Source organism: Fusarium pseudograminearum, chromosome 4, assembly GCF_000303195.2.
Source record: "Fusarium pseudograminearum CS3096 chromosome 4, whole genome shotgun sequence".
Classification (NCBI taxonomy): Eukaryota; Fungi; Ascomycota; class Sordariomycetes; order Hypocreales; family Nectriaceae; genus Fusarium; species Fusarium pseudograminearum.
The window spans coordinates 5,645,790-5,673,155 of record NC_031954.1 but is presented as its reverse complement, the minus strand read 5'-3'; the positions used below and the strand labels follow the sequence as shown (position 1 = coordinate 5,673,155).

Genomic DNA, 27,366 nt, shown 5'->3' with positions numbered 1-27,366 from the left:
TACTTCAACCAACTGGTCGGAGTGTTGATTCGGTAGAAAAGTATAGACGTATTGGATTTTTCAGGGCCCCTTACGAGGAAGACTGGTCTGAAATTACCGAAACTAGGACTATTGATCTTGTATAATAAGTAGTTCCAAGACTTAATATTTGATCGTTTTCTTCTATATGTAGTGTCAGTAATGTGACCCAAGAGAAGCTTCGTGCACGAGTAGAGTATAATCTCGCCACGTATGGAGCACATCCTTCTCACCTCTCTACCTCTTCCTCAATCTACAATATGATAGGATGAGAACTATACTCATAAATACCGTTTGTGCTCACTACAAGTCGTGCCAATGATAAGCCCATCAAGATGAAACTATCCAATCTATAGGGTAGCGTCGCGTAGACGAGAGGCCTTGGACGCTCTTCGTTAGACTGGGAACTGGGGTAATGAGAAGTCAACTTGCTATTGTTACTACCGCTGGCAAGTCCATTCTGTTCTTTGTTTTTATAAGCTGTGAACTGTCAGTAGCTCGTATAGAGTGTCCAACCTCATGTTGAATTTGTTTAACCGACGTTTGGGAAAGATCTAGGGCAAGGTTTATGAATTCAGCACAAGACTGTTCCCCTTCCGTGTGATATGTAATGAGTAGACAAGGGATTATCTTTTATATCGTAAACTAAGAAAACATCAAATCTATTTCATACTAGAGTAACCAAAGCAGTCAACTATAACTTTGACATCGCATATACGCCAGCTCCAAAAGCATCCCGACTCAGATTCATGCAAAACGCATAGTTTCAATGCGCCGCGCCATGTTTCTACTCGATAACTAGTGATAATCGAGGCAGCGCATGCATATTCTGGTTCACCGCAACTGCTGCTTTTTCTCCGACAGGACCTTGTTCAAACTTCAAAGCTCCATCATGCTCCCATATATTCATCTCACCCAACGACAGCACCTCTTAGTTTCCAAGGTATGAACGGATGGCTCCCTGGAGTCGAGTTGATACCTCGCCAGCCATTTGTGTGAGGTTCTCAAGATCGTCACCAGCTGTGATACCAAACTTGCGCACAAAGTCCTTGGCCGCAGACTCGAGGTCGCCGTACTCCTCCTCGGGCTCGTCCTCTGGTCGTCCGAAGTAGGCGTTTGAAGAAATGGCAGTTGCACCCTCGAAACCTTGCAGTCGGGTCTTGGCTTCGGACTGTTGGCTGGGGTCGAAAGCACCCTTGCCGAAGAACTCATCGGAAGAGATACCCTTCTGGGTGCCAAACTTTTCACGAGCGTATCGCTCAGAGTCATCTGTTGTTTAGTTAGTACTGTGTCATGAAGCGCTACTCAATTGCTTGACTTACCAACGTCTTGAGCCCTAACGGGGCCAACGGAACCAAAACCTCCAGCATTCCTCTTTGGGGCAGAAGAAGCGGCGGCCTTGGGACCACCAACTTGCCCGAAACCCAGACGGTTCATACCCATACCCAGTCGCTCAACCTCGGCATCTGACTTCTGTCGTGTATGCGATGAGGCGCTTCCACGGCTGGGTGCAACAGGAGTGGGAGAGATAATGGCAGCAGCTGATCCGGAGTTCCTGGTGGCAGGGTCCTCCTCAGCATCAGGATCATAGCCAAGCTTGGCAATGCGATCCGCCTCCTCCTTGGCCTTCCTCTCAGCCTCATCAAAGTCAATGATGTCTGCGGTGACCTTCTTTGCGCCGAGCTTGGTGGTCTTCTTGGCACCGAGGACGTTGGCCTTTCGGGGGCCAGTGGAAGCGGGCGTCTTGCGGAGAGCGGCAGATGTAGTGATTCGGCTTGCAGGCTTGTTCTCGCCAGTGGAGGTTCGGGAAAGAGGCGAAGCTGTACGGGCGATATCCTTGCCGTTACCAGAGTTCAAGAAGGGAGAAGGCGTGCGGCCGACAACAGGGGGGGTTCCGGTGCGAGAGACAGGAGGCGTAGGTCTCTTGATGGCAGGCTTATCCCAAGAGGAGAAGAAATCGTCGTCAGGCTCGCCGGCAGGGGTAGCGGATCCATCGTCAACAGCGTCGGTGATCACAACTTCAGTGGGATAACTAGACACATGTCAGCTTTAGTAAGGGACATTTCCTGCGGCGCGGAAACATACTCTTGGGCATCGCGCGCAGCACGGCGCTTGAGCTCGTCCTTGTACTTTGTAGCGGCGTTAGATTGGTACTTGGTCTTGGGATCTTTGCTGTTCAGCGCCGCGGTGCCGCCATTCTGCTGGAAGAACTTGGTAGCAGACTCATTGCCGCCAACCTTCATCACTCGGAGCTGGTCCCATTGCCACTCTGTCCCAATTCGTCAGTTCAAGGCGATTTGGGGGGAAGGTGAAGATGGGTATTGGGGTTCACGTACGGTCGAGGTTCGTTGATCGCACAAAGGAGATGTGGACACCAAGGTTTCGGTGGTTGGAGGAGCAGTCAAGGCAGAGGTAGATGCCAAAGGGGACAGAGGTCCATGTAGGGTTCTTTTGGCCGCAGTCGAAGCAGATCTAATGGTGAGAGAACGCAAGAGTCAATTTGCTGCCACTACCAGCGCGACCAGATGGGATCAGCGCATACCTTGTTCGCAGGCTTAGTCTTCAACTTCTCGAAGATCTTAAGCGACTGCTGCTTTGTCGCAAGGGAGCTCATCTTGACTATTGGGCCGTGATCGGGTGAAGCTAGAGAGGTGACAAGAAGAGGAAAGTGATGGACGAGGTTCGATGTTGTATATATGTCCTGAACTGTCTGCGACGTGTCAAAGACAAGAAAGAATTGGTATTGGTCAGGCTCGAAAAAGGGAACAATAGTCGGGGATCCTCAGACTAAGACTCAGGTTCAGAATTAAGGAGAACTGTTGTTCAAGGGCAGTTGTCGATAAGGTGGCATATCGATAAACGCTAATCCATATTTGGTCACCCCACCTCGAATTCTGCCTCCAGGCGGTGGAGCCGCAACTGCCCATCCAGCTTGAGCTTTGAGAGCTTCCTCATGATGAGCTTCCTACCTTATCCTGTCAACAATTATTGTCGCATTTCCATACCAGAGCACTTGTACTGGTACTAGTACAATGGGTATTGTTGAATCGCCAGGATGAATCCAACGACAAATCTCCTTGTGACCCGATCTACAGCCTTCCGAGGCGTCCCCACGACACTACGGCCATTTCTCGCTTCGCGATACTATGCGACCCAGCAAGGTTTAGGAGCTACGCCGCAGGGACCTAGACGACGAGCAGTGACGCCTTTCAACGATAACGGACATGTACCATGGAAGCAGCTTTCAGTGGCGGAAAAGGCTGCGCGAGCGACGCAACAGAGCTTCAACTTTGGCATGATCCTCGTTGGTCTTGTGCTCACTGTAAGCAGCGGCGCATCGCAATTGTGAGGAATGGGCGTCTAACACTTCATAGGGTGGTGTGGGATACTTTCTCTGGACCGACGTCTTCTCTCCCGATAGCAAGATTTCCAACTTCAACCGAGCAGTCGACAAGATCAGAAGCGATCCTCGTATCATCGATGCCATGGGCGACTCCAAGAAGATTGCAGCGCATGGAGACGAGACATTCAATAAATGGAGGAGGGCACGTCCTGTTGCGTATGTGCAGGCCATAGTCTAGCATTCTTTCTTGTGCTAACTTTCTTAGTTCCTCAGAAACAACGGACGCGCGCGGAGACCAACATATAATGATGCATTTTTATGTACGTCAGTCGATGGCTCGAAACATACTCGTGACTAACAATCTTAGGTTGAGGGACCCAAGAACAACGGTATTGCTCGACTTCACATGGTCAAGTACCGCGGGCACAGCGACTTCGAATACAAGTATCTCTTTGTCGACGTCAAGGGTCATGAGAGGATCTATCTTGAACACGAAGACTCATCATCCAAGAGCGGCAAGAAATTTAGTCTATTCGGAGTGAAATGGTAAAGGCCATCGAAGCCTTGCAAAAACCTAGCTCCTCTCATAACCGATCAACTATACGTTGCTTTGGTTTGTATGGTCGAAAGGTTCTATTGTATTATATCCTGGCAGTCAGTTTCGGGCTGAAGACCACATGTATTTGTAAAATTGATTCAATCTCGAGTGTTGATTACACTCTGAACTGGGGTAACTGATGGGGAAATCGGGTATAGTTTACACACTTGTCTCTTTGTCGCTGGCTTCTTACATAGCAAATCCTCAGTGAGGGTAAGACGGAATGAAAAGTTATGACTTTATGTCAACATACAGATCATCACACTGTATTCTATGTGCTGCAAGATTCCTTCTCAATGCGTCATTCGCTAATTAAGTTTATAACTAGAGTCTTCCATATTGTAATTTGCATGCAGTGAGGCTATTTACTGCTCGCTTCCCACCCTCAACAGGGTTCGCTGAGAGTGCTTTGAGGTATCAAGAGGCTCAACCACGTTCAACATCAGTGACGATTGGGCAGGATTTTGTAGGTAGTCGAGAATTTATTTGTATATTTCATTCTCATCGTCCGAAACACCTTATCAAGCATTGAGTCCAGGTTCCCAAATGCTGCGAACAGTGAGTGAGTAATTGCCTTTATGTGGGAGACAAACAATTGTTTTGCTCACTTTCAATAAAGTCTCATTATTCTCAATGGGGAATCATCAAAACATCTCCTAGCACCTAAATCCTAATCCTCTATGCTATAATCAGACCCTGAATCGTATATATACACATTCTATTGTATTTCACTCCTTGGTCTCTTATTCGGCCACCATCGACTTAGGCCTCGACATAATCGTTCCACTATAGTAGTCTAAGAGGCTTATAAGATGAACTTTATGGTATTCTTGAATGGGAACTTGTATGATTTGGATGAGTTGTATTGACTAAGAATGATTGCTCGCAGGGCTTCTCGAGTCTTGATGCTCAGGCGTCGTATCGATGATGCATGTCTAGGCGTCTTGCAACTCACAAATATGGCGAGTTGAGGAGGTTTGCATTAATTGGTATAGCTCATAAACCGGCTCTCGCAATCCGTACTCTCACTAAGTGCCTGTATACTAGATCACTTGGGTCAACCAAGACACAAACTCCATAAAGTCAGAGGCCTGATACGTACAGTGAATCAGCATGGTATGTCCGGGACGATATAAATGTGAGTCTCGAACACTTGTCATATAAAGCTTTCTTATGGACTCACCCCAAACATTAATCGTTGTCTCGGCTGGATGAAAGCGTAAACACATCCTGAGTTACTTTGGCTTGAAGCCTATCCAGGTTGTAAAAATGTCTTTCATCTCATCAATCATCATAGGAACTCAATAATCCTTCAACACACCTTCATCCGTCTCTTTTTCTTGAGTCGGTAGTGGAATAATGCAATACCAGGCGGCCTGATTCCATATATCTAATACGAAATGCGACAACAGCAACTCTCACTTACCATGGATATATGAGAACAGCATATGTTCAAATGAGTAGGAACATTGCACATCCTACGTCGAAGTTTATTCGGGCCTCATTTTGATCGGATCGTCAAGTCCAAGCACATTCATTATGTAAAATGGTCAAGCCCCGTGCGTTGAGTATGTGCAGTGGCCAGTTCTTTAAGCATACATTCCTCACGTGAGGTCCAGAACATGCGGATAATATCGTCCTACTCCTGTTATAATGGTACTGCCTAAGTGTGGGAAGGTAGTCACATAAACTTGTCTCGATCGAACATACGGCCATCCTTGTTGTTCTCGGTGTGAACCTCTCTTGCAAGTAGCGAGCATAGGGTCAGGCTCATGATTGGACATGCAGTTTCCTTCTGCAAAGCAAGTCTTCTTGACATTTACAATAAGAAGCTTATCTATCAAGAGAATCAGTGGTCCCGTCGCCATTTATTGAATAAGTCTCATGTAGAAACTGGTCAAAAAGATATCACCACAACACCATATATGCACGTCTGATTACATTTCACGATAGTTTCGTGTTTTTCCCCCCATGGCAGTCGCTTCAAGTCTTCAGCTTCAACACATGTTTTGCAGGCATTCCGTCCATACCATTTCGCCTATCTTGATTCGCTTCCTGCCTTCGAGTACTTATCAGGCGAGAGTCGACTGAGGTCCAAATACTGGAGCCGCATCAAATTACTACATGCGTAGATGTCTACGGGTTACCCTACGCGGTAAGTGTACAAGCCTCATCCAGGGTCCCTGGGTTTCCAGCCAGAAGACCCATACCAAGCTTCTTAGGGTATTCTTGACAATAGAATGACACATATGTTCTAGGTACAGCCGTGCTACGCTGTAAGTACTGGGGTCCAGTCAGGTTGATCTCTTAAGCCGCACTTAAAATGGCTTCATTGTACGGAACTTCCTCTTGGAGAAAAGTTCATTTGATCAGTGTGGGTGCTTCCCTGATAAAATTTGAAGCCATCGTCATTATCATCCAGGGTCACGAAGTTTCTTACATCCACACCGCAGCGCATTGATCAGCAGTTTCTGGGGAACAAGGCAGGGCGTGTGTCGAAATCTGGGGACCCCAAGACAAAGACGCTATCAATCCATCACCGAGATCGGATCTGCGAGGCTGGTGCCTGTTTTCGCCTCACCTTGAGTTGCCGTCATGTATCTCAGTCTACGCCCAGTGTTAAGCCAAAGACACGCGTCCTAGTCGGTAAACCAAGACAGAGACAAATTGATGCCGGTAGTTGGGCTTGCTGTCCTCGGTCCAGCGGCTTTGGCGCTCAGCCAGAGCTCCACGCCTATCATGAGACTGACTGACGTTTTTTCCAGGCGCCATGAAAAAGAAGCTCTTGATAAACATGTGGAGTCTCACTAAGCCCATTGTAGACATTGGCAGATTGGGACGAACACGATTTCTTCCGAGCTCATTCCTCGGCACATCCGTCTTGCTCCGACCAAAGATTTCCCCCTTTGAACCCTGAATGTTGAGCACTTTCTTGAAACCCCTGCTGAAAACGTGCGTCCTCTTAACTGGTGAATTGTCAGTGTTGAGCTTAAACTGGGCGAGGCCAAGTCAAAGGATCAATTGCTGGATGTCTATGAGCTTGGCTTCGTCAACCACAATAGTCTTTTCCCGAGGATAAGAGTTCAACTGTGCAATAGGCTAAACTGAGCTCCTACTGGATCAAGCAAACAATATGTCGAGCCAAATAAAAGCATGTGATCTCGCATCAATGAGTTTTAGGGTTTCCGTATATCCGAATGACCTCTCTGTTGCGTCTTTGTTGTGATTGCTAAGATATCACAATACCAACACTGGATGTTAGTTGATTCGAGGAAGAGGCTATCAAGATGCAACTGAATTTACTCTTTTTTGCCATGGCTGCAATTTGTCATAGCCGAGTCTTCCGTCCTATCCGCGTGTTGCTTACAGTAGCTGCATTGTCTGGTGTGTAACTTGAGCTTCGTTTCGAGACGAAAACGTGCTATAGCATACTACCCTGCCGTTGAGGCTTGTCCGATCACTGACTGCTCTACACACGTTCCGTTCATCGTTGTTGTCCCGGGACGACAGTCAGCCCTTTGTCATTTGACGAAATATATGGCTTATCTTGTTGGCTCAGGTCAAAAAGATCCGTCACCAGGATCTATGATGAATCCCTCTTCGCTCGGCGTTTCTGTCAAGCTTAACATACAGCTGGCCCATCTTCTAACTGTCTTTGAAAAGATACGTTAGATAACTTCTGACGCTCACTATGATCGGTCCGAAGGAGTGCTGGTTGCGAATCGAAATCGTGAGCCTTATCACGTTTCTTTGGCCCTGCCGCAAAGCTCCGCAATGCCATCGTTCATGGGGTTCACTTGAACCTAGTTAAATAGCTCGTCGAAGTTATGCTTGGTTCCGCTGTCACATCGGCCGGTTGTATTTATCATGGATGGTCGTTGTATCGTTGCCTGCTATCAATTGAGCACAACATATGTTTCTGAAGAGTGTTGCCAGGTCCAACATCTAAGGCCAGTGTTTCCATGATAAAAGAACTAGTCTCTGTTTAATCCAATGTTAGCCTAGGATGAGAATGCCGGACATTGCCTATACCGTAATAGACAGTGCCATCTGTCTGGTTATCGTCTTTCACTTGCGGCACCAACACCAACCAACTCAGTCGGGATTGTGTTGCAATTGTTGGGTTATCTATCAGGTCGGGACGCAAGTATTTTGCAGGGTGTACTACGTATGTACATGGTAAGGGATATCCAAGAACGAGGGGGATTCATCCTGAAGCATATTCTAACCTTGTTCTCCCGCATGAAAGAATACTTGATTCATGCATGCACTTCCCTGTACATTCAGGTGGTGTTCTGCATAAACATACGGATAGCAAAACCCTTTGCTAGTGATCGAGTCTAGGTTGGAGACTTCTGTAACGTAACGTAACAAACCTGGTATCGAGTACTCATGGATTATGACAAGGTTCATGTGATGAATTGTTCACGCCCCTCAGGGCACAAAGAGACGGCGCTGGCTGCCCTGGACAAGGGTTGTGTTGTGATTTTGCAGGGAGCCTTCCCCATGCTAACCCATGCCCTTCTGACATATCGTGGGGCGTGTGCGTGGGGGAAGACATCCACTATGAGAGCTTGGCTTCGGGCTTAAGTTGGAACATCAGGAACCAGAAGCAATGACACGACAGTATCATGCTTGTGAAAATTTTCAGGTGGTTCCTGAAAAGGATGTTGTCGTTGTCCTTGGGGTCCGCTTTGTGACATCCTTGACTTTGGCTAAAAAAGAAAAAAGTGCAAGCTGACCTGAAGCCATAATAGAAGCAACTCTTGGTCTCATCAGAACAACCGCAAAAGGCCTCATTTCCCCGATACCCTGTTTTGTCTAGAACTTAAACGGCTTGCTGTTTGTGTCCATTGTATCCGTAGATATTCAGAGGTCGAAAGGATATCGCGGCTGAGTAATAAGCAGGCCAGAAATGTGACGGATTGACCTTCGCTTTGGCGCATTCCCATTGACGCCAACAAGGTTATCTTTTGCCATTGTTATTTCATCACTCCATTACAAAATGTCATGATCGGCTTTGGCTGTCGGATGCTCCCTAGACTTGCAAACAATGCCTTGTAAATTTGAGTTTCTGGAATCGTTGTTCCTGCTGGGATCGTTACTATGAGTGTCGATCGTCTGGGGTTGACGTAAATAGCTCCACTGACGTAAGGTACAAGAAGCTCAAGGGGATCTCTCCTTCCAGATCGATGCCAATAAATCGCAGATTCTGGGAAATTTGAGGGGACCGCGAGTCAGAGCCAAAGTTAGTCGCGATAGTTATGAGCGAGCTATGAAGCTGTTGGAAGCTTGTTGATATGGTTTCCATTTATCGACGTCAGTCTTTGCCATTTCGATGGGACCAGTTGACGTTGATCTGTCGTCTAAGAGAGTGGGAAGGAACGAAGCGGAACGAGAAACATTCCCTCTTTCCTGATGAAGTTATTCAATTATGATACGATCATCAGGTTCACACTTTTCTCAACAGCTTGCGCGTTCCAAATGCAAGGAGGTTACAGTTTGAACGTATGTTTGAACTTATGCTTGGCACGCAATATGCATGCCACGGCACAAAATGATAGAACAATCCCCTTTTGACGCCCCTGGCGAGTTTCTCTATGCGCGCAGATCGCTAGGGTCAACCCACGAAACATGAGGGATGGCGATCCCGATACCAATGAAGACGGTTGAAGGTGTCCAACCCCCACGTAATAGGAAACAGCGCGGCGTCAAGGCAATTGCAAAAAGTTCCTACATGCACAATGATCCGGATTCCAGAATCGGAGCCGGACATGTCGTCCGAGCTGATGGACGATGCACTGTACCTGCCGCCGGTTATATTGGTTCTTGACATTGCCGTAGAATAATTGTGACAATGCCATCGCCAAGTCGTTTGGATATGATAGATCCCACGCACACTCGGGCTGAGACCAAGATCTACCGCTCCAATCAGCCGACGACCGGAGTTGAAATCACGTCGTCCATCACATACGCTGCCATTCCACCTAATTGCCCACATGCTTCACTCAGGTGATGGGCTGCGGTGTGGGACAAGTTTAACAGAAGTTCTGCTACCTCTATTAAGCCTTTTCAAACCGGCATGACACGTTCAATCTTTGTCAAGGCGGCCCCTGACTCGAGAGTGCAAGACAGATCTTCTCCTCTTGCCTTGCTTGTCCGTTTCCCCGGGCCCCCAGAAAGTCAAAGATAAGACATCTTGGCTGCTTGATAGCGGCCCGCAATCGCGATCTCTGAATCATCAAGGCGTGTCGCAGGCGCCCTGAGCGATAACAGGAACGACAGTGCCGTAGAGGGAAAAGAATGATCGCCAACGCCTTGACGTCGTCGACATGAGATTATCATCGTCTATCGACCAGCCAAAAGCGCCCATGCCAACCCCAGCTTTGAGTTGGTTGCTTGACCCCGCGAATGCCACCCTCCAGAAACAAAGGTAGAGCATTTCTAGGCAGAGAAAACAAGCCCAGCTAGAGCTGCCACACACCCGCATTTAGGAGTTTGGGGGGACGGGCAGGGGGGTAGCGCACATGCCACCCACCCCCGGATTTTTAGCTATGTACTCTGGCAAATCAATCATCAGACGCCAGATATGGAAATTTTGTTAAGAAATGATGTTTCCTTTAGGTTCGCGGGCATTCTCCTACACACCATTACACGCTTGCATCCGATTTCTATCGCCGCTCTCATTCGTCCAGCGTTTTAGCGGTGAACTTGCCATACATTTCTCTACGGACTTGTGTTGCCGCAAGTCGACATTCACCTTGACCTGAGGCCGACCGCTTTAATCAAATCGGCTGTCACCTTCAGCTTGTGCTTATCGCGGCCAGGGGCTGTTGAACCACTCAGCCCACGAAACACGGCCTAATTGAGGGCTCCTCCACTAAAACAATACAAGTCTTGTGCGTTTTGCCTCTGAAGGTGTGGTACATGGCGCGTATCGCCAGGTGCTATGCCCCTTCACCGACCATCCCGGGCCGAGATACCTAAGTCCATCAGGCAAATGGCTCTCCTCTAACTTCACATGCCGAGCTGATTCTCTCAACAATTACACGGAGATTGCCGGTCTACAGATTTCTCAGTAAGGAAGCCGCAGATGTGCAACTTGATCAAGTACTGTCTCGCCTTACCTGCGCCCAATGGTACCTCTTCCCCTTGGTCCGTACTGCAACGAAATCAAAATAGATGCACCCCTGAGCTTGGCCGGGCTAAGCAGAGACAGAGTCTTGGTATTTGGAGGACGCGTACTCATAGCCCATTGTGCTACCTTGCAGAGACAGCTGTAGGACCACTTAACTCATTAAGGGGAACCACTGGTACAGACACTCGTATCTATTAGGGGAGAGCAGGCAATTCATTCGCTGGCAAAACCTGGAAACCCTCACAGGCTGACGTGATGTGTTGGAAGACTTGGCTTCAAGCTTGAGTCTCGAGGCGTACCAGTCAGAAGCCTCTCTCGCAGCTTGGTCGAGGTACCTGCTTTCCTTTCCTGACACAACGGGTCGTGGCTGGCTGCATTGCGGATCGTGGTCTGTTTTCTCTCTCTCTTTTTTGCTTTTCTGTGGCACCACAAACACACCCCACGGGGAGAGGATCAGAAGCCCCAGTCAAACATCGGGGTATGGTGCGTCTCCTTATCGATGGGACTGCAGCCCTCTAATTTGTGGCTTCCCATCTTTCCGATAGGCTTTGCTTTAGCAGGCGGACCTACGTCCCGAAATTGTAAATAAGCGAAGTCAGGGACAAACGGCCGCAGAGAAAAGCAAACACTTGCTGCGCCCTGAACGACCGGAAAACTGATATCGGTGTCCGTAGCGAACCGAACCGTTAAAAAATTAAATAATAAATGTCGCCTGGTGTGTGGGTAAAACCATTGGCTAATAAGCGCAGTGCATGGGTTGATAAGTGGAGAGTGAGAGAAGAGACAACAAGAGATTAGTGAGTGTGTGCGTGTTCAGTAGCCAATTGTCAGTATCACCTGGCAACATCTGTTTCTTTCCCATGTGATTACCACCACCACCATCTAGGCCTTTTTCACCATCGGCACGCTGACACGCAGGGATCGAAAGAGATGGTGTGTACTGTGCTTAACTGTGTGTATTGTGTTATACTGGGCTTGGATGATGCATATGCACATGGTGGGGAAGAACGGCAGATCGAATTGCGTGGTTAATAAGTTCTTTTTTTTTAATCTTTCAACAGAAATACGATAATTTGGGGGATAAGTAAACGGTAATATGTGTCTTCAGATACAACAATCCATTATGTACATCAAATGTTCCCTCTTTTACAGAACAAGATGAAACCCATCAAAAAAAAGAACATCCCCCGTGAACCACCCACCTGTCGTCAAACTCCCCGTCATATGACGGCATCCTGAGATCTGTCTGATCTGGGTTTGTCTAAAAAGGGGTCACTAACGAAGGGTAGTTTCCCGTCTTGGCCCCCAAGACGAAATAAGTCTGAACCAAACCTTGGTCAGCGTCTTTTTTTCTTACTCAAACACGGAAAAAAAAAAATTGATGCCAACTTAAGAGCGCCCTCTTTTACGGATTTACCCCAGTGCGTTCCAAGCCTGCGGTTCCGCTCTGGAGGCTTTTGTCTAGTCAAGCCCCGATCTTCTCTCACAAGATAGCGTCATCATCATGTTGTTCAAGCTTTTGAATTCCTCGTGTTTTTATCATTAATTAATTAATCATATTACACGCGATGATCCTGACGTCGGTCATTCGGTTGAAGACTGCGTACCATGATGAATCAACTGCCACCATTCCAGACAATCATGCTAATCACCTTGGGATAGAATGTGCGTTCGAAGTCTAATTGATACATTGGTACGGAGTACAAACTGTAGCGTTTGTCCTGGGGCTTATCCTTGCGGTTTTGGTCTATCTCTATCTATCGCCATACATCATTCCTGGTATTAGTTTCGTAATCTTCGACGAGGGCCAGAGGCACCCTAAAACCCCAGTAATCATCTCTCAGGGCTGACTGGCTTGCTTTGACTGAGCTAAGCTCAGCACTGAAGCAAGCTACCATGTCAGACCCTGGTCGATCCATTATCAACTCCCATCAAGGCCCTCGTTGTAGGTAAAGTGATCCCCACACTGGAATAGCAGAGAAAGGAAATAAGACATAATATAATGTAAGACATTGGACATGATAGGTTTAGGGGAAAAAATGTAACAGGAGTGAAGTTCTTTTCATAAAGTAGAGTGTAAACAATCCATGGATATCATAGTGTTTTGCGACAGAGGAAAAAATGTGGCCTCCGACGTCCCCCGAGGCAAGCCCGAGAGGAAAAATCCAAGTGCTCCGCAATCCGAAATCTAGTTTCCGCCGCCCCCCAAATATGGGCCAGACTTGTTGCGACCAACCGTCCACCGCCCTGCAATGAAAATGCTTTCCGTTTCACAAATGCCGCCCAATTCCTCGCCGAATGCTCAGTTCTTGAGATGATGTAATTCGATTGCCTTGTAATGACCCGTAAACGCCGTTTCTTTCTATACCTCTATAACCCATAGTCGTCATCATATCGTTTGTTTGCGATCCATGCCGTGTCTTACATGCGATCCATGAGATCGCCGCCGGCCAAACTACTTGTTCCTGAACTTCTGCCGCTGTGGCTAAATCCATTATCAGAAAGAAGATCTTGAACAGCGACCTTGGGAACCTGAGGAACAGGAAGCTTGCGTTGGGATCCGTCAGGCCGGCTAATGATGTCCGTTAAAGAGATGCCGTTAGGGCGAGGCTGAGTAGTGGGTGCCGCTCCCTGCTGGAACTGGCTCTGCTCAAGATGAGGCTCCATAGGAGCTAGAGCAGGCGTTGTGTTATGTTGTAGTGATAGGTTTCGGAGACTGGGCAACTCGTAGCCTGAGAAGGGCCGTAGACGAGGAGAGTGAGCAGGTGTGGCGATTGGGGTGTGGTCAGGTGTAGGTGACAAAGAGTCGTGAGAAAATGTTGGTGACGAAGGAGCTGTGGAGTTGGGAGAGTTAGGCCTTGAGCGCTTAGCATGGCGCATGGAGCCGGAGTAGTGGTCATCGTCGTCGCCTGAGTGAGAACGAGCCATGTGGTAAGAAGAAAGTGTGGGCAGGTGGCCTCGAGAACTGTGCATACCATGACCAAAGTAAGGGTGGTGGCGGTTGTTGTTGTGGTGGTGAGGAGGAGCTGTCAAGGTCTCGCGCTCAACCTGAGTAGCAGCCTTGGCCAGCATGGAGATATCACCACCTCGGTTGTAGTGAACTGCTGAGGTGGGCAGAGCAAACGTAGAGTAAGAGTGAGGAGGAGACACATTAGGTGAGGCCAAAGCAGAGCCAGGGGCAGAGCGAATGGTCTTAGGGGCAGGAGGCGGCGCCATCATTCCATCAGGAAGCATATGATGGGGGATGCCCTGCTGGTGCATTTGATGCTGTTGCTGCTGGTGAGCTTGAGCAGCCTTGTTGCCTCGCCTTGAGTTTGGGTTGTTGTGGATACGAGAGTGACGAGTGAGCTCATCAGATCGGGAGAACTTCTTGCTGCAACCGGGGAACTGGCAGGCGTGAGGCTTCTCGCCAGTGTGAGTTCGGATGTGACGAGTCTGGTGCTCCAGACGATGGAAGGCCTTGTCGCAGAGAGGGCACTTGTAAGGTCGGGGCAACTCGTTGGAGTTCTCCGAAGACTGGCCGCCAGGAAGGGGGCCATTAGGCTTAATAACTGTCACTGCTGCGGTTGCCATCTCGACGTCGCCCTGTTGGGGTTTCTCGATTTCCTTTTCAGCCGGTGCTGTGGGGTTTAGTAGATTGGAAAAATCCACGGCCGACTGTGCTCGTTGCATGTGATATACGTCTGGAAGACCCAACGCTCAAAATGATAATTGTTAGAGGTTGGCTGAGAGAATCCAATGTGGCTGGTGGGTTGTGATCGACGATGGTATTGTTGTGATTGTTGTTCGTTGTTGGGAGAAAGTAACTTTTGATTAAGTTGTCGGAAGCTTGTGTGGAGGAGTCAAGTTCCGGGGAAGCTGGAAGTTTGAATGCAGATGATATTTTGGAGAGAACGGAAATCTGGAGGATGGAGGGGATGGGGGGATTAGATGGTTATAAAAGATGCCGGGCTCGGCACTAGAAGGTGCACTGCGACATCAAGGAACAAGAGGGAGGAGCGAATGGAGCGAGCCAGGGTGGAGGGGAAAGAGAGGGAACGAGGGACGGGAAGGGCTATCGCACACGCCCCCTCCATGCAGATGCACCCCCTATCACCCCACGTCCGAGGACACCCACGATGGCTTGTATGTACCTGCTGAGTGTACCTGATGAGAGTACGGAGTCCACCCTGCGAAAAGAATGAAGGGGAAATTTTACAGAAGGGAAGCGCCGCGATGCAGGGCAGGGCTGGGAAAGTCACTAGAGGGCTGGAGAAGGCCCGGTGCACCGCTACAGGGGAATGTCCACTGATTTCAGCAAGGCCCCCCCCATGGGCGGCGTCTCCATTGTGAGTCTTCCGTTAAATTTTATTTTTTCTTCTTGCTATTTTTTGGCTCTTTTTTCTTCTTCTCCAGTCTTGGTCGATTACTCATAGGGGCTCATCCACTACATCCCACGGTGTGAGGCTAAAGCCTGGCAGTTGATACGGGGCGTGGAGCTTAGCAGCTGCGGTTTTGGGTTTTGTTCCTGCCCCTCCACCTTTTTCTTCTCTTACCCCGGCGGGAGAAGCAGGAGGCTCCAATAGAAGTACCACTGGGGCTCTGGAACAAGTGAGCCCCATTCTTCGGGCCTTATCCTTGGGGGGCATTAACGGGGCAGGCAAGATGAAGAGTCACAAAGGACAGCTCAGTTGGCTAAGCACCAAAACCAAGCTTGACCAGCACCAGCACCAGCATCAGAAGCAATAACAGCTGCGTAGGTCTGTCTGCATGAGGAAGGGACAGTTGTCTCATGCTCAATGCGACCTCTTGGTTGACTGCTGTTCAACCATGATTCATATCGTCATCTCCCTGTCCCCTAGCAGTGTGACGATAAAAAATGATCTCCCGCTACTATCAATATCCTACCCCAAAGGCAAAATAGAGCGAGTCATACCTTGTCGGGGCGACACGGGCCTGGGGACGGGTAAACTGGGGAATGTTAGTAGCACGCCTTCCAAAAAGTTAGAAGGGCACCCCTAGGTAACTCCGATATTCCCCATCACGCTTTTTCTCTCGCCCTCTCTCAACACCTCGGCTTTGACGTCCCGACCGCCGACGCTGTCTTTCTCACCTTGCACCTTTTTCTGTTACTGATGTGGGGGTACCTCTCCAGTCCTCTGGTTGGTCCGCTTGATGCCCAGTCTTTCTGGCCGCCAATGCCCGAAGAAGCTTGACGGTGAGAGTTTTCAGAACCCCACTTCACCGTGTCTTTCTCCGTCCAAAGCTTTGCGCTCTTACACTTCTACCGGCCCGGACTATGGGGCATTGTGCCTTTTTTCCCATCGTGTCGTGCTTGACTGATTGGCCTTCATTTCTCCAGCGGCTCCGTCTCTTGTCTTGGCACCAAGCTTTTTTTTTTTTATCTGATTTTTCTTTTAGTGTATTTTGCGACAGTCGCATTGACTCGTGATGTCAGCTTTTCACAGTCGACCTCGGGTTACTTGTATTAGCATGGTATTCAAAACTCTGCTATGTCTAATATCGTGTATAATGTACGAGGATTGTTGCACAATTGCATGCGCATCACATGTGTTGATTATTAGGCATCTTTCTGTTGTGCATGCAATGTGCTCTTGTCATGCTCTTTGGCTCAGTAATCAGTAACCAATGTCGTGATAGCGTCCAATTGTACGTAATCGCCGGTTTGTAACGTCGGACCTGTACTTCCAGCTCCCATCCATGCCTGTCCTCATCATGCGATATTACACATCTTGTACCTGCCAATTGCAACAACACCGCAGATAACAGTCAACTGAAAATGTAGCATGCTCCCCCAGTCACTCCCCTTTACTCCGTCTCGCCATGCTAAGAATCATGCTACGATGGCCAGCCCTGAGCTACACTACAGTGGACCTGCTACTACAGTACCCATGGATCTTGTCTGCATATGGAGCTCACGATGCTTCAAGGCGACACTCCACTCTCCGACCCTGATTGGCATCGGTTTCTCTTTCAGTTGAGATTAGTTTTTCTCATCTCGGCACTATCACTGCGGTCCGAGATGGCCAGTCCTTTAGCAACGGTACTATCATATTATTTTCTGGACCTGTCCCACTGAAGTACGAATAATAATTACAATTTCTTACCCCAGAAGTCCACTCACACTTTTCTCCCCAGATTTGAGTAAAGATCCTCGTGCTGTGCGAAGCCAATGCCGCCATGGCTGCTAATGTCAGAGATTGTTCCAGGCCTGTTTCTGATATTTGAACATCTATCTACTATGTTATGTATCTTGCCATGCCATGTAGCCATGGCGGGCGTGGTCTGTCTGCGGCATCGCTCGGCTATTTACCGCACAGCCTGCGTTCCATCCATCCATCCACCCACGACCAGGTACTTTGTCCTGTAGTCTGTAGATAACCTTGAGAGCTAGGTAGGTCAAGTGTGGGGTTGGCGCACATCCGGCTAATCACTCTCCCAGCTGATCATGATAAGCACATAGCCGATCCAATATTGGCTCAGGCAGATGAATTCTTGTCTCAATCCTTTGTCTCATATCATATGACAAGGCGAGACCAGGTAACCCTCGATTTAGCCAACCTTGCCAACACGAGATAAACTCGCTGTCTAGATATTCTCCTTTATTCTGGCATAAAAATGCTTGACGCATCAACCCAGGAGCTGGCATATGCATCGAGGAGGATTGTTTCATGCCAGTGTACAATTTACCCATTCCGCAACTTTCGATTCCTCAAACGAAGCAGAGACCAACTCCCCGTAAGCCAAGAAACCCCCAAGATTATTTCTGGGTATGCACGAGACCGATCGGCAAACCTCCAGTTGCGACTTCAGTTCAGTCAGTGGTGCTATCTCAATCCAACTTATGTGTTGGGCCCAATATAATCGGACCATCCACCGCGACAAGCGCGCTCCCCAGAGTCTTCCGTCTCAAGCCGTCGTCTGGGGGTGGAATACTTGCTCTTGGCATTATTCAGGTCCTTTCTTATCATCTGTTGTTGATGGCTAGTCTTCTGTGACACTCTAGGGGCTAGACCGTTTGATGAGCAAAGATAACCCCAAAAGTAGACGCCCCCATGAGTCGAAATTAACAGCCATGCTCTACTAACATGACAGTTTATCTCGGCTCCTCATTTTGTTGGTTCAGATTCGCCTCCCCCATCCCCATCCCCGGATAATCACCTCGTTCTTGTCACTTCTGATTTGCTGCTAAGCGGTCCAGAAAGAGCCGCCCTCATACAACCTCCGCCGTCAACCTCATCACGAGATAAGTCGAGATCCATTCTGTACATAGAATTTCAGGCTTGACGTAAAATAGTAGCTCGCCCCTATACAATCCTACCTTGGTATCCATTGACTCCGGAATACGGCCGTTCATTTTTGCTATAGCTGCGGCCTGGTGGATGTTCCCCAGATTCCACGCCTAAGCAGAGTTTTGGTCTAGTTGCCAAATCTGCCTACGCTCAGGGGCGCCTGGATTGTGAGTGGCAATTGCAAAGTGTGGAAAGTATAAAAAATAATTGCTCATATGGTAGGCATTCGAGGCTCAAGACCGGAGGAGGGGAATCCCAAATAGTCAGGAGCTTCACGGACAGAGTCCAGAAACAGACCCTGAATTATCCATAAAAAGCACTGCCCTTGCACATGTTTGCTCTGTCGTTTCGCTTACTGGTACGGTAGTGGTCTGTCAGAACAGTTAATCCTGGTACGCCACTTGATCGTCTAACCCTCTTCTCTTTCTCTCGACGGCCGACCACTCAAGCCAGTTTTTGAGAACAGATAAGGAAATCCGGACCCCAAATGAGACCCCAGGAAGTGAGAGAGGCTCTGTGCTCCATCCTTCTCCAGCTTCCACTTGTGCGATGGCGTCCTAAACCCGAATGCTTGATGTTGTGTGGTCAATCGAGACCGGCTAGGCTTTATGCGGTAATTCCGGGGCAAATGATCTAAGATCTCATCCTAGTGCTCGGTGATTCGGAACGGTGAACACCGCCTGCATGGAAGAATCTTGTCAAGTTCGGCCCGGAATTCAGATGCCTTCCATGTTTGCTCTGGTCTGATGCATGTTCATATGCATGTCCTGGCAGTGAGCGCTTGTTTGTTTGTATGTTAGACGCCATGCCTCAATGACAAAGAACGTCGAAACATATTTCAGTGTTGAGTAAGGCCGTGGCGGTATCTGAGGCATTAGACTGTTTCCAAGGACGAACGGAATCTATAACTAGACGGACTTGCCCAGCGTCCGCAAAGGCGAGCCTTGGCCCTTGGTCAGAACCCGCAGACCCTGCCCCCTGAACTCAGCGTGAGAGGATCTCCGATTCAATCGATTCCCACAGAAACTTTCCACGATTCCATCATTCCATACCTGGCATCCATTGGGTGCGGTTACGCTTGATCAGTCACTACTGAGGGTGCTGTTGGTATGCGCGATGTAGCATCTGTCAGTCGCATCGGCAAATGCCCTGACCTAAACCCATTCAGACCTGACTGCCTGTTCAAAGTTATTGATAACATTAGCCCTGAATGGCGTCAATGCTGTCAGTCTAGGCTTTGGTTTGGGTCGAAGTTCACCGAGCAAATAGCCGAATGAGCCTGTAAAGGCCCGAAAACACCAAGGGGCAGGTCATCTCGGTTCGGATCTGAATTAGTGTCGTCGTCCAGATTGAGTCGAGTGAATTGTCATACCCCACGTGTTACGGCAATTGGACTTTTGTTACCACATTGGTCAGAAATCAACCATCATACCATCCAGGTACGTATAGCACAACCGATAGTCTTGTGTTGGAGAAGCGTTGGCAGCCAGACAGCCAAGCCAGACAGCCAGGCTTGCTAGAGGCTCCCCTCTGTAGATCCAGGGGTCTAGATCTCTAGCCAACAGAAAGGCAAGCTTTCGCGGGGCTCCAGCTTTTTGCATGCACAAGCGACGGGGCGCGCGCCGACGCATTGTGTTCCTTGCAGATGGACTGCGGCTCACTCACTGATGGCTCGACTAATCCAAATAAAGGAGGCCAGAGTTTCCTTATCACAGGCGAGAGCGACGGGTAATTTGGCAAGACGGCTGAATTATTTTCTCGCGCAACATAAGAGTCAAGAGACTTAGTAATGAGACTGAGGCCAGAAGAAGAATCTTCGTCTTGCCCCAAGCAGTGTCGGGATTGTGACTAAAACTTCGCATGAAAACCTTGCCATGGGTGTATGATACAACAACAGGCCAATTGAGGCTTGGCAGCTTGCGTGCCATCTCAAATCCTGTATCTAGTCCTCTCCTCTCCTCTGCTCTGACCTGGCATTCCGATTTCGACCGAGCAGTACACACACTGTCTTGACTGGTGATTGCGCACAGTTGTTGCACAGTCGCAGTCTCGGTGCTTTTTACACGCTACCTTGATTTCGACCCATTGAGGTGGGCCATAAGACGAGTCGATTCATTGATAGATTTCGCCGAAATCACCTGTTTTTCCCCCGTATTACTCGGTGCATCGTATGCATTTGCCCGCTACCAGCCAAGTCTTGATGTCGCAGAGCCCCTCTGGATATTGGACGGCCTTCCCATCCTGATCCTATCAGGATCTTCTGAACGAGCGTTCAACAGCTAGCTGGCAGGGCACATGGTCGCCGTATGTAGCCGTTTGAAATTGTTCGTGCACGGCCACTGTGAACGCCTCACTGTCAATGAGGTTAAGTAATGGCAGAACTTCAGATAAACTCACTCAAGACCTTGGAGACGGCGGAACCAATTCGGCGCTCAAGTTACGTTACACCTTGACGAGTGTGGAGCTGGGTAAAGCTTCAAACAAGTGAGCTTGCTTGAAGCTAAGAGCTTCACTGCGCATAAAGAAGACCCTGCTCAGCAATGCAGGAACTCGAAACCTTGATGGATACGCGGATACTGGGTACAGGCATGATTGCAACGTGATGTAAGCACCGCTCTGCTCTGGGGCGAAAGTCCTTTGCAAGCTTGGACTAATTGCGCACATTAATGTCCAGTCCTGCCTGGTTGCATTCCCTTCACGAGGCAGCGGCTCTCCTTATCTCTCCATGCTAACTCCATAAGGCACTTTCCTATCATCGCCCCCCAGATCACGAACCCTGTGACAAGAAAAAATACTTTTGCTCATTTGCTGGGGCCCAGGAAAACGGGGAATGGGGTAGCGCCAGCTTCCCCACAGGATGCTCCCGCAGTGAGGCTTGATCTTGAGTTAGTAAGTCTAGGCGGCGTTAGGAATGGGCGGCATGACCAGATTTGGTATGTCAAGATCGTCTGTTGCTTGAGTCAAGGTGATCTACCATGGCAGATCATCTCACGCTATCTGGTCTGCCTGGCTCCTAAATCGGAGGGGACGCACCATTAACTCCACATAATCGTATCATGCCTGCTCTGAAGCTCTATAGGCTCTTTCTTTTTGATGCTTGCTTGCGTGTGCTGACTAGAATTTATGCAGGTTCAGCAATGCATTAAACCCTATAGTGCGATCCTCAGTCATGCAGCCACCTATAGGAGTTCAAGATGGAGAATGACAACTCACTGTGGTCGCCACTGTTCATCTAGAAACACGTATTTGCCACGCCGGCTAGAGATTCATGTCCCGATTATCACATCAAACCATATTGGAGTTTGAGAATGGAGTAAAAAGAACTGGCTGAAGGATCTGAAGAGTAAGTCATTGTCTAGATATTAATCACAGTCCAAGGTCAGCTCTTGGTGAGCAAACCTGTCCTACGTATGTCATGTCATAGCTCCCTCCAGGCGCCTACTGAACATTTTGATATCAACCTTCCCCAGATATGTATACATCACGTGACTATCTGCCAATCGCACGTGAGAAAACCAAGCATCGTTGATATGAGGAAAGGAAAGATCCACTCACGGATGTTCAATAGGTGAAGGACAAAGGCGAATCCAGCATCGTCATGAATGTTGAGGATGGATTATCATGCGATTCATGGTTATGACAGAGCGAGCTTTGACACACCAAGCACACGTCAGTCTTGCAATACACACCTGGATACAGAGCCCAAACTTACTTTAGCAGACCGATTACCAACAGTATCAGCTTCGCAGGCCCTTGATGACCTTGGATGCGACGCGTCAACTCACGTATCGACTGGACTTAAAGGTCTGGACCGTTCACTCCTTGGCCCTGTAACTGTTGACTCTCAAGATGGCGCAATTAAGGGTGGTGTTCAACGAGGCCAAGTGACAGAGATCTGGGGACCCCCAGGTTCCGGCAAGACAGCTTTGGGGTATTTCTACTCTCCTGGTATAACTATTTTATGTGGCTGACATATGGCGAAGCCTACAGCTTACAGCGAATGCACTATGTGATGGTGATGCAGTAGTATGGATAGGTCGGTATTTCTACTTCCAAACTTGTCTTTGTTGGCTGACTTTTATTGCAGATTGCTTTCAGGCTCTGCAACAAGACAGGCTGAGAACGGTAACAAAAGCTACCCAAGCTCGTCGAAATGCTTCATTTTCCACGGGAATCGAGGCAGCACCAGCTAAGGAGATTGATGCTACTCAATTCTACCAGTACTCCTGTTTCACACTTCCTCATTTGATTTCTCTCGTGTCAAGACCTACGACTAAGCTGATACCCACAAACACTTCGCTCGTAATAATCAGTTCCTTCTCAGCACTGGTCAATTCTGCTTTGCCCAAATCCAATGACGGCAAGTCTACATCCAAAGGGAGCAAGGGTATGGTCAAGTTTCAACGCGTGTGGTGGTATTGACTGACGTTTGTGCAGGTCTTAGTCCATTAGTGAAACGCAGGCAGGCATTGCAATCATTAATGAGCTCATTTCACAAACTCGCTGCGACTAGGAATTGCGCGATTGTTGTTCTGTCTCAATGTGCAACCAAAATGCATTCAGAGAGGGGTGCAACACTCACAGCCGCGATCAATGCCAACGTATGGGAACAGGGCGTTTCAACCAGACTTGTCACGTTTCGGGATTGGGTCTGGCAGGAAAGCAGCCTCACGAGCGTCTTCCTCGCAGGCCTGCAGAAGGTGGATGGCAGAGCATGCCAGGAGGCTGTGGAGAACATTGTCGCATTTAAAGTGGAGTTGGTAAGTTCTACCAGGCATCAAGACTTAAGACTTCAAGCATCGTTACTAAACATGATGCCAACAGGACGGTGCGACCCAGGTTCCCTATGAAGCGTTGCAGTCTTTTGAATTAGCCCGACATAAGCGAAAGCTTGGGGAGACCGAACTCGAGGTACCTGACAGCGAAGACGACGAGGATTACGGATGGGCAGATGAAGACGAAGCGGCCATGCCGGCGCCGCCACCCCAGTGGCAAGGCAGCGAAGACCTCATCTTAGGCCAAGACGTCGGGCACAGCGAAGAAGAGAATAGCGAGCAAGAGGAGCCTGGCACCGACGATGAATCGAACACGAAATGAGGCTCTGAATGGGGCCGATGGAGTCTGGGGATTGTTGGGAATAGTTTCGGCGCCGGTAAAGCGCCGAGAATGGCGACCGAAACCAGACGGAAGACGGTCTCGCCAGGCATGGCAGAGCCTCATAACGGGACGGAGCACACAGCACATCCCCACGGAGCGAAATGAGCAAAGACACGAGCCCCCTCTGCCCCTTTATCAATTAGCAATGACGGATCCGCATTCAAGAAGAAAACAACGCAAACTGGGATTGTGTAGAGCCACAATAAAGCCGCACAACAAGCTTGCTAGGCCACAGTCGGCATGCCAAGCAGCTTCGGACAAGTCCGACGGTAGTCTGATGAGGTTAAGTATCGTGGCCCAGGTTGTGGTCCGTGGTTGGAAGCGTTTCGTCATGTCCCGTCTTCCCCCAGACTAGGGCAGGCTTCTGGAAGAGCGAGAATTTTCTCTCTGACAAAGACCCCAGGTCTCGGATCACCCAAAAGAGCCTAGTTGCGTTTGGCATTTCTCCATCCAGAACAGCACAAGCATGGACGATAGCTTCGCGGCTGGCGGAGGTTTTAGACTCTTGATAGCGATAAGGTGACGCCTGAACGTGCGTGCTCCACCGGCCCGGTCGTTCTCTGGAGAGAATCTACAAGTACCTACGGGGAAAAGGTACTTGTGTGCGTGTCTCTGCCCCCCGGGTTTTGTAATGCCACACCACCTTGACCCCCTTCCCGAAGCGACAATTCTCATTAGATACCTTGATCCCCAAGGCACAGCACTTCAAATTTGTGTCATTGATGGTGGCGATTTTGTCCAAGAAACGTGGACACGCAACCCCTTCGCTTCAATGGCAATAGTTTAATGAAAGAAGGTCGGGAGAAGACGCATGGAAGCCAGGATGAATCGGCTCAATGACGCATTCGGCTCAAGTTGGACTCTCAATCATTATTCTGCAGCAGCTATTCGTATCCCAATCAATGACAGCCCTTACTCCATAAGTAAGATTTGCGCTGCATTCCTAGCTGAAGGTGCTACCAGATTCCGACGCATTCAATGCATGAGGTGCACAATGCAAACCCTGCTGTTTATCCTCGAGTTACGGATAAGTCTAGGTGATGTTGAAACCTCAACGTCATCTATTGTTGTGGAGGGTTGAAACCCCAACACCCAATAATGAGAGCATGCGTGTTGTTTTACAGACGGGCGTTGCACCAGACTAAGAAGTACCGTACATGTGGTCCAGCCAGATTCAGCATTGCGCGTTCATTCTTTGACAAATCAATCACCAACGTTTATGGCGGCTATCTGGAGGTGAAGCAGAAATGGAAGAGAGAAAATTTTGACACCCATGTCAGGTCAGGTACCAGGGGTCTTGGAGATTCAACGGGTTTGCGCTTGCGGGCTTTTTATCACACACCGCCGCTGTGGCTTTCTTCATTGCATTCTCGCCAATAGCTTGGCTTTGTTTTAATGCAAAGAAGAAACAAGATGTGCACTAGTACAACTTTGGGCGTGCCAGATCTCACGATCTAGGATTCACACCAGTTGGGCCGAGATGAGACTGGACCACTAGCCATGGAACAGAACTGCAGTGGTGCCGAGACATGTCCGCAGTCGCAAAAAATTTGCTCGTCTTTGTTCGGAATCTCCATCGCAGACACGGACACAGAGTAAGATCTATTTGCGACTCGCTACCCCGTATGTGTTGTACAACTTCCAAATTGGAATTCAGTGGGTAGCTGCAGGCCCCATGTTTGTCTCAACGATGAACGAGCATGCTCACTATTGCAGCGAAGTCAACTCCCATCGTTCGCCTAAGACGATGATGTCTCTCTCATACCCGCTCGAAGAACCCAAAATTGCCCTGAAAGTTATCCTACGTATTTCTCAGTTTCGACACTCCAAAACGTTCAGACCAAATTGCTCATACGCGTACCGCGTTTTATTCAAGTGTGAATAAACCATTATTCATCGTCAATGCTAGGGTGTATTATGCAGGGCACTCACTCGGACGATTCTCCATCAGCATGGGCCGATGGAGCGGGTACTTTTGGTCCGAGAGATCCATCTGCAGCAGCTACTTTTTTTTCTCCTTCTCTGCATGAGCTTGTGATAGCTACGGTCCTCTGTGCTATACCCGTGAAAGCCTTGTTGGGCTATACAATTCAAGCCCAGCGATGGAACTACCTCAGTCATTTCGTGCAACTAAAAAATGTCGGTGAATTATCCCAAAGCTGATGCAAGGCGAACCCCGTAAGATGTGGGATGTTGAAGCAAGCGCTCCGACCAGCTTCTGGCCTGATCTTCCTATGCCCCAGGATTCAGATTTGGAGCTCTCCATCCTCCCCAATCACACAGCTTTGGTGCAAGCTACGCCTCCGTCTTGGGTACCTTAAATCGGCATATGCGCGGCAGATGGTGGGCGATCTTGCTACGTAGACCCCACGAATGTGAGATGATGCAGCAAAAATCTTTCCACTTCCCCTCGTTTGTTTTGCTTTCTTCCCCATCTGCATGTGTGAATGTGGAAACGTGCCCTATATCGATGTCTGGGGAATTTCATATGATAGCAAGATCGCATGATGTTTGTTTGACTACTCTAAACTGTAGTCTTTACTCTGTATAATCGTACCACGTCGCCCGGGGTATCATCCTCGGCACTCAGCAATGGACATAATTTGCAATCATTACCGGGTCTTAAAATGCGTGATATACATTCCAATGAGGATGTTCCGGTTCATTAACCATCAGCATTGCGGCATATGGACTGTCCATGCACTGCGGTCACCCATCCGCTTTGTCCCAGACTCCCCGTCAAAAGGCAAATGGCCAAGGGTTCAGTTCGTACGGATCCGGGGGGGAAATACAGGATCCCGGCGGAGAAGAGACTGATCGTCCATACACTCCTACATCGCCGGGTGCCTATCCGGTCGTAAACTGCGTAATCCTTATGATGTCAAGGGTTATAGAGTATGTTGTATTGTAACTATGATTTGCGACTCTAATGCCCTTCTGCAACAGGTTGTCGTAAGTTCCTTGCAGAACAAGATTGATCGCCGCTTTTAATGATGTTTTAGCATACCACGATCCGGCTCTCGATCAACTATTTATTAACTGCGATTATGTGACGTCTGTAATGAAGATCATGATGTAAAGCGCGTATCTACCGGGCACAGTGTTATTCTAGTCAGATTCCGCGTGCCGTCCGTTAGTGTGTATATCGATCGTATACAGGAGTTGTATTAAGAAATTCCATCTTGAGAAACGAAGATAAGCCTACATGGATCGGATGTCCGCCCTTAACCAATTCGCTCTTGTGCATACATCTGCTGCTCCGCAACTGACCTTGTTTGAGCATACTCTGGAACCATGTCATCCACTGGCCAGTAATGACACACAGCGTTGTATTCTAGAAACTCCCCGAGACTTGGAAAACGGCAGAGACTGATGATATCAGGAATATCTCTAGCATGCCTTCTTATATACCAAGCATGTTAAACGGACCATTTGCCAGGTGGAAGGGAAAGCTTGTCCTCCTAAGCTAGCCAACAGGAAAGATCACTGTTTATGATGAGCGTTGGTTCTGGATCAATACTGCTGACATCACTACTCTTTATCCTCTGCCATATCGACAGTCCATCGCCAGATATAACAATCTTCGCGAGGTATTTGCCCTTAAAGGTCTGCGCCGTCCTCAGTCGACGTGTGGATGTTTCACATAGCTTGAGCATTTTGATACGAGTTCGCTTGGAAGATCATACACACATGCTTGCATTTATACTATGTAAGAGAAATGAAGTTGAAAGAAAAGACGTGGTGACTATTGTGCACATGAGTTGTTATTGAACGGAAGTCTGTTGATGGTTCTAGTTTATAGAGTATCAACATTTCTATT

The 27,366-nt window shown here is 48.6% G+C and overlaps 7 protein-coding genes across 7 annotated transcripts, besides 1 other annotated feature; 3 read left to right on the top strand and 4 right to left on the bottom strand.

Annotated features, from left to right (window-relative positions):
- Positions 1 to 949: 949 nt before the first annotated feature.
- FPSE_04318 (uncharacterized protein) lies at positions 950 to 2,632 on the bottom strand (the record flags this gene model as incomplete). The annotated part of the gene is made up of 5 exons (XM_009257436.1): positions 950 to 1,287; positions 1,341 to 2,050; positions 2,104 to 2,287; positions 2,355 to 2,490; positions 2,561 to 2,632. The coding sequence occupies 5 exons, from the start codon at positions 2,630 to 2,632 to the stop codon at positions 950 to 952; spliced, it is 1,440 nt and encodes a 479-aa protein (XP_009255711.1).
- Positions 2,633 to 3,073: 441 nt separating this feature from the next.
- FPSE_04319 (uncharacterized protein) lies at positions 3,074 to 3,911 on the top strand (the record flags this gene model as incomplete). The annotated part of the gene is made up of 4 exons (XM_009257437.1): positions 3,074 to 3,340; positions 3,393 to 3,577; positions 3,627 to 3,681; positions 3,729 to 3,911. 4 exons carry the CDS (start codon positions 3,074 to 3,076, stop codon positions 3,909 to 3,911), a joined length of 690 nt encoding a protein of 229 aa, XP_009255712.1.
- A 1,091-nt stretch (positions 3,912 to 5,002) lies between these two features.
- Positions 5,003 to 5,733, bottom strand: FPSE_04320 (uncharacterized protein; the record flags this gene model as incomplete). Its single annotated transcript, XM_009257438.1, has 6 exons — positions 5,003 to 5,050; positions 5,143 to 5,211; positions 5,281 to 5,349; positions 5,386 to 5,437; positions 5,568 to 5,622; positions 5,670 to 5,733. 6 exons carry the CDS (start codon positions 5,731 to 5,733, stop codon positions 5,003 to 5,005), a joined length of 357 nt encoding a protein of 118 aa, XP_009255713.1.
- A 358-nt stretch (positions 5,734 to 6,091) lies between these two features.
- FPSE_04321 (uncharacterized protein) lies at positions 6,092 to 6,712 on the top strand (the record flags this gene model as incomplete). Its single annotated transcript, XM_009257439.1, has 3 exons — positions 6,092 to 6,114; positions 6,218 to 6,235; positions 6,382 to 6,712. The coding sequence occupies 3 exons, from the start codon at positions 6,092 to 6,094 to the stop codon at positions 6,710 to 6,712; spliced, it is 372 nt and encodes a 123-aa protein (XP_009255714.1).
- A 5,071-nt stretch (positions 6,713 to 11,783) lies between these two features.
- Positions 11,784 to 11,804: a repeat region.
- Positions 11,805 to 13,518: 1,714 nt separating this feature from the next.
- FPSE_04322 (uncharacterized protein) lies at positions 13,519 to 14,769 on the bottom strand (the record flags this gene model as incomplete). Its single annotated transcript, XM_009257440.1, has 1 exon — positions 13,519 to 14,769. One exon carries the CDS (start codon positions 14,767 to 14,769, stop codon positions 13,519 to 13,521), a length of 1,251 nt encoding a protein of 416 aa, XP_009255715.1.
- A 7,231-nt stretch (positions 14,770 to 22,000) lies between these two features.
- On the top strand, positions 22,001 to 23,486 carry FPSE_04323 (uncharacterized protein; the record flags this gene model as incomplete). The annotated part of the gene is made up of 6 exons (XM_009257441.1): positions 22,001 to 22,058; positions 22,110 to 22,337; positions 22,387 to 22,425; positions 22,477 to 22,776; positions 22,827 to 23,149; positions 23,214 to 23,486. The coding sequence occupies 6 exons, from the start codon at positions 22,001 to 22,003 to the stop codon at positions 23,484 to 23,486; spliced, it is 1,221 nt and encodes a 406-aa protein (XP_009255716.1).
- Positions 23,487 to 26,591: 3,105 nt separating this feature from the next.
- Positions 26,592 to 26,842, bottom strand: FPSE_04324 (uncharacterized protein; the record flags this gene model as incomplete). Its single annotated transcript, XM_061988439.1, has 2 exons — positions 26,592 to 26,634; positions 26,817 to 26,842. 2 exons carry the CDS (start codon positions 26,840 to 26,842, stop codon positions 26,592 to 26,594), a joined length of 69 nt encoding a protein of 22 aa, XP_061844448.1.
- Between the last annotated feature and the right edge of the window lie 524 nt (positions 26,843 to 27,366).